The sequence below is a fragment of the Sprattus sprattus genome, assembly GCF_963457725.1.
Source record: "Sprattus sprattus genome assembly, chromosome: 1".
Lineage (NCBI taxonomy): Eukaryota > Metazoa > Chordata > Actinopteri > Clupeiformes > Clupeidae > Sprattus > Sprattus sprattus.
The window spans coordinates 45,174,626-45,195,766 of NC_137920.1; the positions used below are offsets into that span (position 1 = coordinate 45,174,626).

General features: G+C 39.5%; 1 protein-coding gene across 1 annotated transcript in view; it reads left to right on the forward strand.

Moving 5' to 3' along the window:
* Window positions 1-2,890, forward strand: part of bbof1a (basal body orientation factor 1a) — a gene marked incomplete at its 5' end in the record, with an annotated part of 77,142 nt that extends 74,252 nt beyond the window's left edge. The window contains one exon of the mRNA XM_080844529.1: window positions 2,771-2,890. Coding sequence (XP_080700655.1) covers window positions 2,771-2,861 — 91 coding nt within the window. The 3' untranslated portion in view covers window positions 2,862-2,890. The remainder of the gene's footprint in view (window positions 1-2,770) is intronic.
* Window positions 2,891-21,141: the final 18,251 nt, after the last annotated feature.

Genomic DNA, 21,141 nt, shown 5'->3' on the forward strand with positions numbered 1-21,141 from the left:
GTTTAGTTCTAAGACATTTATGTGTGACTCGACCTCCGCCGCAGACCAGAGGCCGTTTAGAGAGCTTTCAGGCACCTGGCATCCACTGTCACCCTCTTGCACCTGTTCCTTGTGGAACTGAGTTTTAAATAGAGACACCACGTTTGAAAGGGGCGTGTGTGCAGCATTCCGAGAGGTAGCGCTATAGCGGCCGAAGCCATCATTCCTATCAGCCTTTGGCAGAGAAGGGATGAAACTTTCTTTTTCAGTTTGAACTGACTTACACACGATCTGATTGCTTCTTAATTCTTCCTTGAGATAAACCCACCTCCATAGAGGTGGAGTTTAATATCATGCCCAGGAAGAGAGCGGACTGACTGGGAATTAGAACGCTTTTTTTTTTTTTTTGTCTGTTCACCACGAAGCCTAGACGATGTAAGTGCAACACCACTAGATTGCACTCTTGTAACGCTGCTTACATTGAGTTTGAGCAAACTGAATGCATAAAACCACTGTTAGTGTTTTGGGCATCCCTGGCAACGCAGTGCCTGCGTGCCAGCTTGCAGCGCAGCTGTTCACACTGCACCTCGAGCTATACCATTTGTCGGGGTGAAACCCGCTCATGACCATACAGCCTAAGTCTAGATCTGTACTCACCCTTTATGGGAGGGGAAAACAAGATCTACGGCAAAACCATCACATTGTTTATTTTAAACCTGGGAGAAGGTGGTCAAACTGCAGTGCATAAACCACTGTTACATGACAGCTTTTTTAGTTGGTCACTTGCATCAGCACATGCCGAAGTTGCCTTCTGTACATCCTCTTCTGACAGGGCATCTAGGAGTTGCTGGACATTGTTGCTAAGCACACACATGTACTCCAGGTCCTTCTCTACTAACCGTTGGTGAAGGGTCTTCATCTGGATTCTTGTACTGGAATATGACCTGTTATGAGCCATGAACACTTAAGCCATAGACATAAACAAAAATAGTGAATTGAAAGTAATAAATAAAGTTGACTATAGAATTGTTTTATAAAAGCAATATAGCACAAGTGGGAGTGGGGTAGGTAAAGGATAATCCCACGGGTGGTGTTTGGCTGTAGCCACTGAGGCCGGAGGCCGAGTAGAAGGCAACAACACACGTGGGATTATCTCTTACCTACCCCACTCCCACTCGTGCTATATTGCTTTTATAAAACAATTCTATAGTCAACCAATTAACATTTCAACACAAACGTATTGAATATTTTATTTTTTTTATTTCGCCATTGTTTCTCCGCAACAAAAAATTGTTCCATGGTCAACGTCGTGGTTTGGAATTATAAGAATTTTGAATTAACGGTTATCATCAATGCGCTATAGAATGTTTAATCGCAGAGTGATTTATAATTTATTACAACCCGTTGGGTTGTTCTGGGATAATCCATGTCATGGAACGTCTCTCGTCCAATCAGAAACAGCTAAATAACGCGATAGAACCCAATTGTTTTATAAGACAAAATATAGAACTTACCTCAGATAAAATCATCAACATCAGCTACAATCACCTCCGGGAGAGCAATTACCAATATATTAAAGAAACAGTGCATCTATTCTTGTCATTCCAATTTGGAGTAACAAGAGCAACAGGCAATCTTTTTCTGTTTTCAAATAAAATTGCCCCTACAATTCCTGAGAAATATTAGTCACATATCTATTAATAATTGAATGATTTCCATTCTGCAGCATTTACCCATTGGACTTACCTACAGACAATGATGAACAGCTTCGAAGTCTGTTGGTAACCATTGGTTGGCTATTCCAAACACATTCAAATTACTAAGATTGTGTGTGTGTGTGTTTGTAAGTGTGCCATGATGCTAAATATCCAGCTTGTCTTTCGGAATTTTGAGAGTAGCCTAAAATTCTATTGAGGTTCTGAGCCTGTTGATCGCCAACTAGTAGTGAAATCATCACAGATCCATTGATTTTGGTTGGATTTTTATATTTTTTTCTGTGTAAGGAATACACTGTTTGGTGAAAAGAATGGCATATTGACTGGTGTCATAACTTGGGGGAATAGTTGATTGCCAATGGAGTTAAGATGAAAATTTTGTAAAAAAGTGAGAAAACGCCTCTTTTTTTTTTGCATTAAATTGATGCTAAATCATGTAGAAAATGTGTTTTAAGAGTTATTTTTTCAGTGGATGTTGTCAGCAGATGTGTTCTGTGTATCTGGAATGCATTTATTGACAGCCTAACCAACCCACTGAGGATTTGAGGAAAAAAATAGTTTTTCACATTTTTCAGATTAAAAATAAAGGGTGCATTCACTAAAATGCCCACAATTTGTTTTCGCGCTATTTCCGGCAGAGCAGACCTTCCAATTATTGATTCTTAGGCTCAAAATGAACAGAAAAAAACACAAATAAAAAGTATGGCAGGCCATGTCAGGTTCAACCCATTTTATTGAGCTTTTGAGACTTTGGCTCCCGGACTAAAATGGAAATGTATGAAAGAAATGTAATGAGAAAATGTAAATTGCAGAAACATTTATTATTATTAAACTATTTATTCAATTATTGTAATTCAGGATGTTAGTCAGATATCTACCTAATTAAAGTGAGTATTGCTTTCAGATTTGTGTGATTTATTGTGGCGTGGCTGTCTGAATAATCACGAACTTCCACATGATTTATGGCAAACATAACATTGTGGCACCTGAATCAGCCATCTGTAGAGGATGATGTTCTTTTCTGTAGGTGTGTTGTTGAGTCCTTGGTTTCATGAGAATCATATGTTCTTTTGCAGAACTGCAGAGGGGCTTCTCCCCCACACCTTCATCACCCAGGCCCCAGTACACAACCGGACTTCTGACCTGCCAGATCTGCACACCTCTTGACTGCAGACAGGATGGATTCATCACTGGAGAACCTCAAGCCCAAACTCCACATCATGATTATCTGAACAGCTCACTGGTTATCCTGCTCCTTGATTTTGCAATTGCTTTCATGGATGTTTTGGGAAAATAACATACCAACACCTTTATATCACGTAGATCAAAATAAAAAAATATTCCACAAGGCGCGGCCACAATCAGTTTCTGATCTTTCACCACACAGGTGAAAGCAATGGTTAACCCTAAACGTATGGCCAGTTATGGATAGTCAGTTGCTCTGTCAGCCACTGTGCAGAATTCAGATTGACTTTGTTACTCAGAAGACTAAGCATTATTGCTAGCATTTGATCAACTGTGCTACTTATACAGACCTGCCAACATGTACGCATTTTGCGTACTTGGCACGCATTTTTACCACCTAGTACGCTTGTACGGTTCCATGTTCTAAAGTACGCCTTATCATCTGATCTCGCATTTCGCCAATTTTCAGTCAAGTTGTCACTAACCTTGTCACTGAAGATCTGCTCCAATGAGCCACACAGTTCAGTATGTAAGTGGTGTGCTTTCGGCCAATCAGAACGCTTTATTTTTACTCAATCACCCGCCCCTCCTCGTCGGGCTTTGAGCTGCTTGTTCAGCGTGTGTGTGACCTGGAAAGCCTACGTTGTTCAGACTGAGCAGAGGATCGGGAATACTCAAAACAAAATTAAGCAAGATGGAGTACTCTCGGTAGTGTGTCACGGAAACATTGTATGTGAATAAACGTTATCTACATGACTTTTTTATATGTCTAATCCATTCGGTTTGTTGTTTATATAGTACACGAATGCTGTCAGGGCAAACAGAATATACTAAGTCTTATTGAAGCTCTCGACCAGTACTGTTAGCTTGTCGCTAACACTTAAACAGAAACTCCATTGACGCGTAATAGCTAGCTAGCTAGCTAGCTAACTGCTATTAAGTTACATATGACATTGAATTGGTTGTTGTTAACTTTGCAAATGAGCATATTTGAGGCAAATAATCTATTCCAATTCTAGCCATCTCAGTCACTATACGGAGTTTGAGTATTCAATGACTTTCTTGATTTCTTTATTAACAACTCATCTATTAGGTGGTTATTGCACATGCTAGCACACGTCAATTACTGTTGGTGCTTCCCACAGAACCGAGAGCTCAAAGCAGGACTGGCCGTCTCTGATACGTGACTTAACTGGCTGGTGTATTTATGAATTAGATGAAATAAGTAAAATAAAATAAACTAGAAAATGCATTTCCTGAAGGAAATACCAGTGCATGAAATGCAAAAGTTAAGAAAGGAAGAAGAAAAGAAAGAAGAGTGAAATAAGGAAAGAAGAAAGGAAAGAAGAGTGAAAGAAGGAAAGAAGAGTGGAAGATGGAAAGATAGTGTAACAATAGCACATATATTGGAATTTAAATTATTTCAAATACAGTGCACTCCTTATTTTTCCTGGCCAAAAATGAATTGTCAAATTATTACAATTATTGTCAAATAGAAACGTATTAGAGTGGGTGAGCAGTAAAGATCAGTAATAGACTAGAGCTCTCTCCCCTCATTGACCCACAGTGCACTCCCACCCCCCTGAACATTTTCTTCAGTCAGAATGTATTAAAATATATTAAATAAAGATGATGTTTTAGATATCTAGGTTTTTTTTTTAGAATGTGGCGAGCATGTTGATGTGTGTCTATATGATGTGTAATGTAATTTAAAATACTCATATAGTAGCCTATTGTAATCTCCTCCCTTTTAATTGTTATTTCATCGGTAGTGGGTGGACTGTGGGGATCGGCTCGGGGTGCGGGAGTCTGGGTGGGGCGCGCGGGGGGTAGTACTCATAAAAAAATGTCAAGGTTGGCAGGTCTGCTTATAATGCATTCAACCGTAATGTTTGCAATGATTGAAGTGTCTAGCACAAGTATGTAAGACTTTTTGTCTCCTAGATTTAAGCCTGCCAATGGCCTGTGTACTTTACCCTAATTTCCTCAATATTAACCACGACTTACACATTGATTTTGAAGTTAAATCTAGGAGACTGTAATGGTCTAAATAACTTTTATTTCATGCAAATAGAACTGCCATTTAATGGATTAAGGTAATTTAAAAGTTTTCCTTAGCTAGCTAGCCTAGTAACTTGAATTCCCCCCCCCAAAAAAAAAAAATCCCTGCCAATATGACAATTGAATTGGGTGATCCAGAAAACAAAAGTTATGCAGGTTGGTCATAATGCTTTTGCTAAAGGTGATTCAGGGCATGAAGAATAGAGTATGATAGTGTCACAGGGAACTTTAGCCAGCAGGGTCCATAACAAAACACAATGCTTCTGAAAAGGATCAAATGACCACAAGACTCTCAGTTATGAGTGACACCCGGAAAGTTAAGCTGCTCTAACTAACAAACTAGGTTTTCTACATGTGGTGTTTGTTTTGCGTTTGATCTTTGCAATGGTATGTAGTAAGACCTAGGTTTCTCTCTAGCTCTTATTCATTGAAGCATACTGTCTATTTGCAAAAATGTAATGATTATCCTAGCCAGGCTATTGTGCTTAGTAGCTCCTTCAAGTAAGTGTTTAGCCTAAAGTTTTTAACTCAATCAAACTCAGTTTTACTCGGTTGCTGTTGTGTACTTGCACCTCAATGCTTTTGTTGAAACTTAAAAATACACAACAGCAACACAGTTAAATGTAGAATTTGAATTCAATAATAAATTCAATATATATATACAGTATAATACATTGAATTTAAATGGTAGCATGTAGCATTTAAATTCAATAATTTGCTAAGAGTAACGGTCAAAGTATATAGAAAGCGTTAACAAATACCTCTGCAGCCGTGGCGTGAAAAGGCATTGCACTAAACTGTGATGTAGTTATATTTTTACTGTGTGCTGTCAGTTTCAGTCCATTGATCTAGAGTTTGTGTGGGAAAATGATCAACAAAGCCAATGTAAGGTAGTCTCTTGGTCTGAAGATCATCTGTGGCAAATTTGGTGCAGCGGTAGCAAAACAAATACGTCAATACAAAAATTGCGGAAAATCCAAAAAGGCAGAAGGGTTGGACTGAATGTGACCGAAGAAGTTCATTGATACCTTATTCTTTAAGGAGTTTATCAATACCTTATTCTTTAAGGAGTTCACCGATACCTTATTCTTCAAGGAGTTCATCAAACCTTATTCTTTAAATTGAAGGAGTTCATCAAACCTTATTCTTTAAATTTAAGGAGTTAATCGATACCTTATTTTTTAATGAGTTTATCGATACCTTATTCTTTAAAGCAGTGGTCTTTTTCAGGCCAGGGACCCCCAAACTGATGGCGAGATGTGCAGGGACCCCCTACTATATAAATTGCATACAATTTTGTTTATAATATAATAGGCCTAGTGCCAAATAAACATATCTACCCTGTTATTGTGTATTCAATACTATACAAAGGTTAATATATTCAACATTTTTATTTTTCAACAGTGAATTTAACCTGACATTTTTGAACAACGAATTTAACTTAACATTTTTTAACATTGAATTTAATTAAACATTTAACAACATGAAAGGTACAGGGTGGCCGTGCCACTGCCATTAATACATACATCTTGCAAACAACTCTGAGCTAACAATTAATAACAACTTATTAAAATAATTCAAAGATATAAAGTACTGTGCAAAAGTTTTAGGCAGGTGTGGAAAAATGCTGTAAACTAAGAATGCTTTCAAAAATGGAAGTGTTAACAGTTTATTTTCATCAATTCTTCATAAATTAACAAAATGCAGTGAAGGAACAGAAGAAAATTCTAAATTAAATCAATATTTGGTGTGACCACCCTTTGCCTTCAAAATAGCATCAATTCTTCCAGATACACTTGCGCAGTTTTTGAAGGAACTCGGCTGGTAAATTGTTCCAAACATCTTGGAAAACTAACCACAGATCTTCTGTGGATGTAGGCTTCCTAAAATTCTTCTGTCTCTTCATGTAAACCCAGACAGACTCGATGATGTAGAGATCAGGGCTCTGTGGGGGTCATACCATCACTTGCAGGACTTTCTGTTCTTCTTTAAGCTGAAGATAGTTGTTAATGACATTGGCTGTATGTTTGGGGTTATGTTCCTGCTGCAGAATACATTTGGTGCCAATCATATGCCTGCCTGATGGTATTTCATGATGGATTAGTATCTGCCTGTATTTCTCAGCATTGAGGACACCATTCATCCTGACCAAATTTCCAACTCCACTTGCAGAAATGCAGCCCCAAACTGGAAAGGAACCTCCACCATGCTTCACTGTTGCCTGCAGACTCTCATTATTGTACCTCTCTCCAGCCCTTCGGCGAACAAACTGCCTTCTTCTACAGCCAAATATTTCTAATTTTGACTCATCAGTCCAGAGCACCTTCTGCCATGTTTCTGCACCCCAGTTTCTATGTTTTCGTGCTTAGTTCAGTCACTTGGCCTTGTTTCCTTGTCGGGGTAGAGCTTTTTGGCTGCAACTCTTCCATGAAGACCACTTCTGGCCAGACTTCCCTGGACAGTAAATGTCTGTACCTGGGTACCACTGGTTTCTGCCAGTTCTGAGCTGATGCCACTGCTTGAAATCTTCCGATTTCGAAGGTAAATAAGCTTGATGTGTTTTTCATCAGCTGCATTAAGTTTCCTTGGCTGACCACTGCGTCTACGATCCTCAACGTCTTCTTCAAAAGAGCTTGAACTGCACATTTTGAAACCCCTGTCTGCTTTGAAATCTTTGTCTGGTAGAGACCCTGCTGATGCAGTATAACTACGTTGTGTCTTGTTGCTGTGCTCAGTCTTACCATGTAAATGGATACAAAATAAACATTTATTGTTTACATTTTTCAAAGCATTCTTAGTTCATAGCATTTTTTCACACCTGCCTAAAACTTTTGCACAGTACTGTATGTTTTTATTTCATCATACATAAAAAAGGGACAGTGAATCCTCAAGCATCTGTCGATGGCACACATCCTCCCACATTAGTGAGATGTATCTTCTTTTCAATAACTCCTGACTGACACGATCCAACGGATGACGTAGGAGGAGTCTGGCGCATGGAGTTGTGTTGACAACATAGATGTTATAGTGAGATTGACAGGTCAACAAACCAATCACACCGCTAGCAGGTAGTAGCATGCTAACATTAGCTAGGGGGCTCATACACCTCGCAAATCCTCTCAATCCTCTCAGACTTATTTTTCAGTTACAATTAACGTTTGTTGACCTTGTACAGTGTCTATTTCTCCTTATTTATTTTTTAAAATCTAAGCAAAAAAATGTCAAACTAACAATTTATAGGTACTACAAACAAGACCAGCTATGGAGTTTGGTCCGCCATCTTTTATTTTTGATCTTCGCCTTCTTTAGACTTGAGCAGAAACGCGATCTGATTGGCTAGTGCATGTGCTGTCGTATTTGCATGAAAGGTGCTGTGAGTGAACCGGTGCCCAGCTTGAGAGCGCTCCTGTGGGTAGCTGAATGTGTCGATTGGACTGAAAGATAACGTCTTCTCGATCAATTTAAACATTCGCTACAATATGTTGGAATTATGTTAATGTAAATTTAAAGGGAATAAATACAATTCTGATTTGGAAGACATTAAAATGTGTGAAAAAAAAATTGGTTGAATTTTTTTTTTTTTAATTGTCTTATCAATCAAAGATTTCGCGACCCCCCTGCAGTACCTCCGCGGACCCCCTGTTGAAGACCCCTGTTCATCAAACCTTATTTTTTAAATTTAAGGAGTTAATCGATACCTTATTCTTTAATTGGAGTTAATCGATACCTTATTCTTTCATTTGAGTACGTCGATACCTTATTCTTACATTTGAGTTCATCAATACCTTATTCTTCCATTTTAGTTCATCGATACCTTATTCTTGCAGAAGTTCATTTTTGAGAAAAAAATAAATCACATTTAGGATAACAGGCTTCTTCCTGTGGCGGGAATTTGTTTATGTCCTAGCTGTGGCAACGCGATTATAGGCGCCAAACGCGATTACAGGCGTCAAGGAAGTTAAAAAGAAACTGTCATCTGAAGAGTTTGAAACGATACTAAACGAGGGGAAATGTACTGCTTGGAAATATTTCTGCTGGATGGCATCATAGTTGATGCAGATTCTAATGAGGCTGTCAGATACAGTGCCCTCCACAAATATTGGCACCCCTAGTGAATATGAGTTAAACAGGCTATAAAAAAATATGTCTTTGCTGTTTATCCTCTTGGTTTTTCACTCAAAATATTCACAAAAATCTTACCTTTTCATTGAAGTAAAATTATACAAAGAAAAAAAAACATTAACATTAAATAAATATTTTTCGCCAAACTTATGTGCCACAATTATTGGCACCCCTTAAAGTAATGTTTTTTGCAGCCTCCATTTGCCAAGATAATAGCTCTGAGTCTTCTCCTATAATGCGTGATGAGGTTAGTGAACACATGACATGGGATCTGAGACCATTCCTACATGCAGTATCTCTTCAGATCCTTCAGAATCTGAGGTCAACGTTTGTAGACTTGGCTACAGCTCATCCCACAGATTTTCTATGGGGTTTAGGTCAGGGGACTGTGATGGCCATGGCAAAACCTTTATTCTGTGGTTGAAGAAGAATTTTTGTGTTGATTTTGAGGTGTGCCTAGGATCATTGTCCTGCTGGAAGGTCAAACCACAGCCCATTTTAAGGCTTACTTGAGGGGGCTGTTAGGTTTTCATTTAATATCTGCTGGTATTTGATAGAGTCCATGATACCATGTATCCTAACAAGATGTCCAGGGCCTTTGGAAGAAAAACAGCCCCACAACATCAAAGATCCGCCACCATACTTCAAATTGGGTATGGGGTGCTTTTTTATATGGCTATCTTTCTGTCAATGCCAAACCCACCTTTAATGTTTGTTGCCAAAAAGCTTTATTTTGGTCTCATCTGACCATATAACTCGGTCCCATTGAAAGTCTGACTTACATGGCAAACTGTAGGCGCTTTATTTGTTGTTGATTGACAGCAGAGGCTTTCTTCTGGCAACCCTCCAAAACAACTTGTGGTGATGTAGGTGGCATCTGATGGTAGTTTTGGAGACTTTCTGACCCCAAGACTCAACTAACCTCTACAATTCTCCAGCTGTGATCCTTGGAGAATATTTTGCCAGTAGAACCATCCCCCTCACGGTGCGTGGGGTCAATGGGGTACAGACACGTCCTCTTCCAGGCTGATTCTTAGAATCTCCTGTCGCTTTAAACTTAATTATTTCCATAATTGTGGAAATGGGTATTTTCAACTGTTTAGAGATTTTCTTATGTCCATTTCTTGATTTGTGCAGCTCAACAACTTTTCGCCGCACATCGACATTGTGTTATTTGGGTCTTTCTCATAGTGATGAACGACTAATGGAATTTGACCTGTGTCACCTCATATTTGTACGCCAGTGGAACTGGAAGTTATGGTTGACCTCATAAGAGTTCCTTATCAAACAGGTGAACTTAAAAATGTAAAATATGACTGGAAATATACTTCAGTTAAATTTCAATTAAAGATTTTTCTAGGGGTGCCAATAATTGTGGTACACATGTTTGGGGGGGAAATATTTATTTAATTTCAACAGTTTTTTTTTTTTCTTTCAATTAATTTTACTTCAACGAAAAGGTAAGATTTTTGTGAATATTTTGAGTGATAAACCAAAAGGATTAACAGCAAAGACATATTTTTTTATAGCCTGTTAAGCTCATATTCACCCGGGGTGCCAATATTTGTGGAGGGCACTGTATGTCCAATGTAAGAAGTGAGAAGTTTAAATGAAATATGATTGATGCCATCCGCTATGTAGATAGTTTTATAACGAACGTTGCCGTGCACTTAAAGTTTTCAAGAAAAAAAAGACTTGTAATGTGTAGACTTTAATGTGTAGGCTATTTAATTCCGTTCTTGCAACGTGAATAATTTCATTTCAATATGCTTATCACCCTCTTGTGAGTGAGTGCATTTACAGTGGGGAAAATAAGTATCTGAACCCCTGCCGATTTCGCAAGTTTGGCCACTTGCAAAGAAATGTGTAATCTATAATTATAATGGTAGGTGTATTTTAACAGTTCAAATACTTATTTTCTGCATCAAATGCAAATAAAGTCATAAATGTTATAAAATGCAGTTTTCTGGATTTTTTTGTTGATATTCTGTTTCTCTTAAAATACACCTACCATTACAATTATAGATCACACATTTCATCGCAGGGGTTCAAATACTTATTTTCCCCACTGTATCTGTTGAGTCTCGAGTTTAATAAAGACAGGCTATTCATTAAAAACGTAGTATGAACAGTTGAGACATTGACTCCGTTGTGCTCGGGTCGGGTTTGGACAAAATATTTGAATAGCTTTCGGGCTTGGGCACTACTCTGTCGGACATGGGCCGAGGTCGGACAGAAACATTTTGCCTGATCCACACTCTTTAATAGAATAGGAACAGGTAGGGAATGGAACAGGAAATGTGAGATTCCGGAAATGATATTGTTCGGAAATTATGTCATTAGCGGACCAATCACAGCCAAGGGGTATCCGAAGGCTATCCGATATTCCGAGGGATAGTCAGAAAAATCAAAAAGGTGCACATCGGGCTCGGAGAGGGCAGTACATGTCGGAGAAGGCATTGTGAAAACGGAGAAGCATAATTTGGCCTTTACAGTGTCTCTGCATCTTCAGTGCAACTACATTGAAAGGACTCAACCTCATTTTGATGACTGACCTTATTTCTGCGGTCCATTATCAGAGTCAGTACTAACATTACAGATATGCCATTGACCGTCTCATTGAGTTTTCAGTGGAAAGTGTAATCTCTGTGGTCCAATTGAGTTTTCAGTGGCGATTGTAATCTCTGTGGTCCAATTGAGTTTTTAGTAGAGAGTGTAATCTCTGTGGTCCCATTAAGTTTTCAGTAGAGAGTGTAATCTCTGTGGACCCATTGAGTTTTCAGTGGAGAGTGTTATCTCTGTGGGTCCCATTGAATTTGCACTGCAGCATGGGAATTACTAAACAACTCAAATGTCTCTATGCTCGCTTGAGAAATCCCACAGATCCTTGAAGCCGCAGTTATTTATTTATGCCCGACTGGAAAAAGCAAGGCCTGTATGCAGTTCTGTAAAAATAGAACAGAGCGAAAAGGGTTTCTTTACTCAATACATTTTGCTGTTTGTTGAGGGAAGAAAAACTGGAAAGTGGCACAGACTCATCTTATGTTTGCAAGTGTGGTTGGAACTGCCTGGCTGTTCTGATGAGGAAGGTATGGGTGAGAGCAAAAGATGATTGTTGTGCTTGGAGGTTTTGAAAGGGAGTGAACTACCATTTTAACTGTAAACGGTGCTAAATGTATATGAAGTGGCGGGTGTTTGGTGGCTACCCAAAGTCATCAGAAGGCCTTGGGCCTCTTGTCCTCCACTGCCTCAGGTCAGGTAAGGTGACAGATAACCCACTGAACTGTAAACTACAAACCAACATGCAGATCAGGTGGACACTAATTGAGTAAACCAGTTGACTTGCAGGACCAGGTTTCTTGGGGGGGGGGGGGTCTCTGTTTTGTCTCTGTTTTGGCGTGGAAGTGGAGGAGTTTGATGGGAGGGACAAGAAATACATTAAATTTGGCACACTCATTAAGGACAGTCCCTTCTTCATTCACACCAAGTTTCATGGCTCTCATTAGACCACTCTAGCGCCACCAACAGGGCAAAGTTGGACTTTTGTAACCCACGCAACTTTTGAACCGTATGACCGATTTTTAAAAATGAGGTACCGTTGGATTCCCTGGATCAAGACGAATTAAACCCACCCCATGGCGTCAATTTCCGGTTATATAGATTTTCCGCTATTTCCGGTTTTATCAAAAACCTTTGAAAGCCTACTCCTCCTACAAGTTTTGGCAAATCTTCTTCAAAATCACCAGAGATGATCTTCAGACATAGCCTCACAAAAGTTATCGAACAGAATTTTGATCCTCACAACCGTTTGTCCGGTACAGCCACTCAAATTCAGCAGAAAAGCGGCCAAACAGGAAGTGAAGTCATATGTCAGCAAATGTTTGAGTGAAATTTACGCCATGGGGTGTGTTTAATTCATCTTGATCTAGGGAATCCAATGGTACCTCATTTTTGAAAATCGGTCATGCGGTTCAAAAGTTGCGTGTGTCAACACAAGTCCAACTTTGACCCGTTGGTGGCGCTAGAGTGGTATAATGAGAGACATGAAACTTTGTATGAATAAAGAAGGGACTGTCCTTAATGATTGTGCCGAATTTCACAAAAAGTTACCATATGGTTTGTCCGGTACGGCCACTCAAATTCAGCAGAAAAGCGGCCAAACAGGAAGTGAAGTCATATCTCAGCTAATCTTTAAGATATCAACACCAAACTGGTATGTCACTTGGAAGACACTACAACATGTTCCCATGTGCAAAGGCAACTTCATATCTTGAAAAATGATTGATATAAAGCAAATTGGATAAAGTGTTAACGCTAAAATAATGCTTTACACATCTGCAGGTCAAAAAGTGAAACTCTGATTCAATCACAAGTTCATATGAAGACACTTGAGAGTGTTTAGTACACAAATCTGAAAATAAGTTGACTGTAAGATGAAAAGTAGATTTTTGGTAAATATTTGAAACATGCATGCTTGACTACTTGCTAGGGTGGTTCTCTATAGAATGTCTCTGTCTCCTCATCCGCGCGGCTCCTAAATCTCACACACTCAGTCTCCCCTTAACACACGCGCAGGCTTTGTTTTACGCACACACATTCTCACAGACACACAGCTTGGTGTCACACACATACATTCTCACAGACACACAGGGTAAGCGCACACACACAACCTCCACTCAGTCTAAACTTCAGGGCAAAAGCATTGTAAATGTTGGATTTGAAATGTAATATCCCATTGGCAAGTCTGCAGCATGGATTTTTCTATACAGTGACAAATTGTCACAAAATTAAATTTTTCCCTGGTTCGCAATGTTTGGAGGAGGAAACCGCCATCGCTGCTTGCAGCTATATTTAGGTTTCCTCCGGTAGGAGGTAACCTATTGTTATTGTAGGCTTTCTTATTATGTTAGTACCATGGGAGTCAATGGCAGCCCCTAGAACCATATGGTAACTTTTTGTGAAATTTGGCACACTCATTAAGGACAGTCCCTTCTTCATTCACACCAAGTTTCATGGCTCTCATGACACCACTCTAGCGCCACCAACAGGTCAAAGTTGGACTTTTGTAACACACACAACTTTTGAACCGTATGACCGATTTTCAAAAATTAGGTACCATTGGATTCCCTGGATCAAGACGAATTAAACCCACCCATTGGCGTCAATTTCAGGTTTATAGATTTTCTGCAATTTCCGGTTGTATCAAAAACCTTTGAAAGCCTACTCCTCCTACAATTTTTGGCAAATCTTCATCAAAATCACCAGAGATGATCTTCAGACCTAGCCTCACAAAAGTTGTAAACAGAATTTTGATCCTCACAACCGTTTGTCCGGTACAGCCACTCAAATTCAGCTGAAAAGTCGCCAAACAGGAAGTGAAGTCATATCTTGGCAAATCTTTGACAAATCAACACCAAACTTGATATGTCACTGGAAGACACTACAACATGTTGCCATGTGCAAAGGCAACTTCATATCTTCAAAAATGATTGATTTAAAGCACATTGGATAAATTGTTAACGCTAAAACAATGCTTTACACATCAACAGGTCAAAAAGTGATACTCTGATTGAATCACAAGTTCATGTGAAGACACTTGAGAATGTTTAGAACACAAATCTGAAAAAAAATTGACTGTAAGATGAAAAGTAGATTTTTGGTGAACATTTGAACTTTGCGCCGCGTGGTTTAGACACAATGACGACACATGGTACCCATAACAACGCTGGCAGGTGAACAGACAACCATTTTGTCACTGAGCAAGGTACACGATTTTTTGGAGTCTAGAAGATTGTCATTTACATTTGACCGTAAGTAATGGAAGCATGTCTACTACTGTTTAATTTGTATGTTAACCTCAATACAATTGTATTGTGTTTGTATTCTCGGTTGCTGTGTAAAGTTGAGGTGCTGAATTATTGTGTGTTCGTAAGCAATGGGCTATGTCTTTTAACATAGCAAGGTATAAAACATTTTGACTTGTGGGACGGCGAGTGAAGTTAATGTAATGTATGTGCATGTACAGTTAGGTTATTTGTTCACCATGTAACTAATTGTGTTGTTCAAATTCTGGCGGACTTGGGCTGGGCTCGGTTATTACTCTGTTGAACGCTGATCGGGCTTGGACAGAAAAGTTTGGCCCCGTTCATGCTGTGATGTTCATGTGTTTGCAGAGGTAATTGTGTAAGCTTTAAATATTAGCATAGTTGCAGGGCTCGACTAGAAGGCAATTAACAGAGGCAATAGCTAGATGTGTGATGAATTGTGTTCAGAAAGTGATTTAACCAAAGGATAGAACTTTGACACAGTTCGTTTGCGTTGATGAATGAAAAGTAAGTGCTTTATTGACATCTTCCAGCATCGCTTTGTGGTTTCGTATTGTATTGTGGATGTTAGATGTGGTTTCGTATTGTGTTGTGGATGTTAGCCTATAATTAATATCTTGCAAAGCAGAGATAATCTTTGGACCAGGGACGCAGGAAGTGGGGTGCTCCGGGTGCTGCCGCACCCCCTCTAGTGGACAACAGACGCAACTACAACACTTGAACTCAGGCAATGCCGTGGGTTTTTACATACAGCAGCCCCCACTTCATATGACTTCATATGACTTCCTGCGTCCCTGCTTTGGACATGCGGTTGGTGGTTGCTACAAGTACATTTGCGTTAGTGTTTGGTTACATAGGCTGCGACAGATGTGTGTAAATTGGTGTGCGATGTTATAGTTACTAATGCTCTTGGTAATTATTGTTTTCAGTTGGTTATAGGCAAGTGATGATGTGTCTTGAGCATTCAGTACGTTTACATGATGGCATAAACCCGATATTGGCTAAAGTCCAGGTTCTCTATCCATGGGGGGGCAACTATCTCAGCGTATATGGCAGTGACGTAGTTAGGCCTAGTTCAAATTGAATGTGGAATGTTGACAAGCGGCTATGGCTTATACAGTAAATGACGTGTGAAATGAAACTAAAACACATCACAGTTAAAGTTGTATAAATATTGATTGATTCACAGCTATTTGAATGGATGACATGACTAACAAGTGGTCGAAGAGTAATTTGAAAGTATTTGTTCAGTGAATTAACGCGTTCGGTCAAACAATCGGTCACCTTTTTTGTAATGTTTACACATTGGTGTAGCCAGGCTACCACACAACTTTCATCTGAAATAGCATGCAACATTTTTTGAATTTGACAGAATATTCAGTATGGAATGGCAATATATCAGACCAGTATGGTTTTTAGCGGTTGACATTATTACGGTTTGACTGCTTCTTTGGGACATATGTTTTTTTTTAGGCCAAGTGGAAAAGAAATGGTCTTTGCCCACTTAGATAAGGTAAAACTCAAACAAAATAAAATGCCATGTTGGTTTTATGGGCAGCTTGAAGGTTGTAACGACAGCCCATCAATTGTGAGCTAGCCATGTTGTTGATAACTAACGTCAGTTAGCTGTATTTAATATTTCACTGGGTATTGCAGCTGTTTAATTAACTGAAATAATTATGAAATGATATGTTCTATTTGCCATTCACTTAAGCAAGTTACAGTATTGGCAAGCATTGATAGCATGAATCTATTGAGAGACATGACACTTTGTGTGAATAAAGAAGGGACTGTCCTTAATGAGTGTGCCAAATTTCAAAGCCTTCTAGCATGAAATGTATTATCCCATTGGTAAGTCTGCAACATCCATTTTTCTATACAGTGACAAATTGACACAAAAGTACATTTCCCCCTGGTTCGCAATGTTTTTAGGAGGAAACCGCCATCGCTGCTTGCAGCTATATTGGTATTTATTATAATAAATACAGAACCATATGGTAACTTTTTGTCAAATTTCTATATAACCGGAAGGTGACGCCAAGGGGTGTGTTTAATTTGTCTTGATCCAGGGAATCAAATGGTGCCTCATTTTTGAAAATCGGTCATACGGTTCAAAAGTTGCGTGTGTTAACACAAGTCCAACTTTGACCTGTTGATGGCGCTAGAGTGGTCTAATGAGAGACATGAAACTTGGTGTGAATAAAGAAGAGACTGTCCTTAATGAGTGTGCCAAATTTCACAGCCTTCTAGCACAGCATTGCATTTCAAATGTAATATCCCATTGGTAGGTGTGCGGCATGAATCTAATGAGAGACATGACACTTGGTGTGAATAAAGAAGGGACTGTCCTTAAAGAGGGTGCCAAATTTCACATCCTTCTAGCACATTATTGCATTGAATTGAATATCCCATTGGTAAGTCTGCAGCATGAATTTTTCTATACAGTGACAAATTGTCACAAAAATACATGTTTCCCTGGTTCGCAATGTTTGGAGGAGGAAACCGCCATCGCTGCTTGCAGCTATATTTGTTCTTATTATTATGATTCTTTGCTGGGATCCTATGGCAGCCCATAGAACCGTCTGGTAAAAAGTTGTGAAATTTGGCACACTGATTGGGGACAGTCCCATGATTCATTTCACCTAGTTTCATGTAGGCACATGTAGCGCTCTAGCGCCACCAACAGGTCAAAGTTGGACGTACGTTCACACACGTAACTTTTGACCCGTTTGCCCGATTTTCAAAAATGAGGCATCCTTGGAATCCTTGGACCAGCACGAGTTCAACGCACCCTATGACGTCATTTTGCGCCATGATGGATTTTCCGCCATTTTGGATTTTATCAAAAACCTTCAAAAATTTTCACGGGTCACCGATCAACACCAAACTTGACACACATCATCTTCAGACCAAGCCTCACAAAAAACATTGTAGTTCATCTTCGCAACTAAAACCGTCCGCCGTGACAGCCAATCAAATTTTGCGATGAAGTCGCCAGACAGGACGTGGGCTCATATCTCAGCAACGATTTCATGTATCAAGACCAAACTTACTACATGGACCGCTTACCTCATCAGGAAGACGCTTAAGAAATGTGGTGACCTTTGACCTCTAGGTGGCGCTGTAATTACAAAAAATGCATTTTGGCCTGTAGCGGTTGACGTGTTTGGAATTTCAACTTACTAGTGGGATCTACTCATGCTCTTCTTTAGGAGGTCTTTAGGTTGACACATGCAAATATGTGACATTATCATAATTGATCAGGGCGCCATATTGAATTTAGTCAAAAACACTAAAAAGCAAACACAGGTCACAATTTTGATCTGATCTTCACAAAAATTGGCGCAGACCATCATTAGACCATGCCTTATAACTGCATTAGTTTATGGAACAATTGATGAAAGCGTTCGCCAGTAGCAGCCAATCGAATTAGGCGGCTAAGCCGCCAAACAGGAAGTGAGCTCATATCTCGGCAACCCTGTAATGTATCAAAACCAAACTTGGTACATGGACTGCTGACCCCATCTGGGGAACAATCAATACATTTGGTGACCTTTGACCTTAATTTAATCCAAAACACTAAAAAGTTTGCACAGGTCGCGAATTTGATCCGATCTTCACCAAAATTGGCACGGACTTTCTAAAGACCATGCTTTATCAGTAGATTGCGTTCTGAAAGCATTCGCCTTCAACAGCCAATCGAATTGGGCCGATTCGCTGCATGAACCCTCCATTGCTGCTTGCAGCTATATTTAAAAGTGACTTTTTGCATCAGAAACGATGTCCTTTATAAACAAATGTACATTGCAGTCGTTAAACACATTTGATGGACGAACTATAGAAATATGCGTTATCGTTGTGTCAGCACAGCGGGCAGTGGCGGTCATATAGGTTTAGTCGGAGTTTTTTTTTTTTCTGTTTGCCGATTTTCTGTCAGCGATTCCCGGGACACTGAAATACCGAGGTGCACGAAATTTGGTGGGCATGTAGCCCCACTAGATCAGCGTGGAACCATTGAGTTTCGTTTTGATCCGTTGCACCCCCGTCGGACTGGACCTGTTTTAGAGAGGGTGGGGCGATTCAGTTTTCTGTGAATAAGTCGAAAACCGTAGGGCTTAGGAGGACCCCATTTTTTTTGTAATGGTTTTTAATGGTAACGCCTTGAAATGTGGTCCGGCTACTCTTCAGCCATGGGCGACTAAAAGTTATATTGGATTTTCTCATTAGTCGGAAGGTGTGGGCGTGGCAGACCCTCAAACTTTGCCAACTTGTTAGTGCTTGCCGCAAAACACAAAGTCTCTTATAACTCAATCGCATATATGTCAAAGTGCTCGAAAAATTACCAAATTTGCCAGGGACATCAAGCCTGTAACCGTCCATCTTCGTTAGAGTTTTTGTCTATAGATGGAGCAAAATGGCTCTGTAGCGCGCCCTAGAACATTGCAAAAAACCCTGTGCATTGGGGTTATTTTGGCGTAGCTTGACGGAATTCGGTACACGTCTTCATCATGCTTGGACGCACCAAAAAGTCTCTTGACGCCATGGTGGCAGGTCCACAGGAAGTCGGCCATTTTGAGTGGAAGATGCGATTTGACAGCGTTTGCACACCTCGCATCTGATCGAACTCCTCCGACAAATTTAATGGTAACGCCTTGAAATGTGGTCAGGTTACTCTTCAACCATGGGCGACTAAAAGTTATATTGGATTTTCTCATTAGTCGGAAGGTGTGGGCGTGGCAGACCCTCAAACTTTGCCAACTTGCCAGTGCTTGCTACAAAACACAAAGTCTCTTATAACTCTTGCTAACATTGTTTGATCCAGAGAAAATGTCTAAGGGTGGACGCTGGCCCGAACCCACACATATGCCTGTACATATGCCTGACTGATATCACCTATAGCGCCACCTGTTGGTGGTTGGAAACTTCACTTTGTTTCCACAACTCTTTGTGACCTGTTTTAACAAACTATATTGCAAAACAAAAAATATACCAAAACAATCCACAAAAAAGTAGTACACAAAACATTACATTACAAAATCATCAAAATAATTCCTTTAATACATACAAATGAAACACAAACCAATGTACACACACAAAACACTTAAAAACACACAAACACACTGACAACTAGGGCTGTTCGATTATGGGAAAAATCATAATCACGATTATTTTGGTCAATATTGATATCACGATTATTCAAACGATTATTTTTGAAAACATGCATTTATTGACACAATCAAATATGACAGAAACACGTATAAGTATCCAAAATAAAACCTTTTTCGTGTGTAAGTGTACCGCCACAACAATCTGAATATATCATTTGATTTTTATAAAACATTTCATGAATAAAATATATATATTAAGACAATCAAATATCACACAGAAACACGTATAAGTATCCAAAATTAACTTTCTTCTTGTTTAAGTGCACTGCCATAACATTGACAGCCAAATGCACTGACAAATGACTCGACTGTAGGACAGGCTTTTAGCCAGGCATGCGTCGATGCACTTTTCTAAAATAATTATTACTAGCCGAGTCATGTTACCGCCGCCATGTTTACCTAGCCTCGCTGCTAATAAGTATGACTTTGGCTTTCTAACATGCTCTCACACTCCCCCCTCATGGAGGCAGGGGAAGTGCTTGCCTCCAGTCTCGTTCTCAGCCGTTTTATGTAAGGTCAGGGATTCAAAATAAGTTCTACACATACATGAAATAATACATTCCCTATTTAATGGCTAGAGAACAACGGTCCCAGCATTACTCCATAGCAAAGTTAAAAGTCAGAAAGCCATCACAAACACATGGCTAATAAAAATCATATTGTTGTTAAACAGAAATACATATATAAGATGTACCTTGCAGTTTTGCCCTAAAACAATCCTAGTTAAAGCCTGGTATAGGAGCTTGTTATCGTTCTTCAAACTGTAACGTTACTGAAACTTTAAAATTCAACACGGTAGGTCTACTCCAACATGTCTGTCAACAGAGTCCATGCTGCTGATTGGCGGTTCACTGGCATGTCCCTCCTCCTGCCAACGGCATACTTCCTGATGCAGCACGCAAGTTAGATTGTACTCCCTCTTGCCGCGTTGAATGCTTTCGCATGCGCGTCTCTTTCATAAACTTTAATAAACTCTCAAGGCCTACTGTAAAACGGAAAATGTCAAATTAATCGTTTCAACTCGATTATACGAGTTTGGAGCTCGTTTGACCCCAAAATCGAAATCGCGATCGAAATTCGATGCAC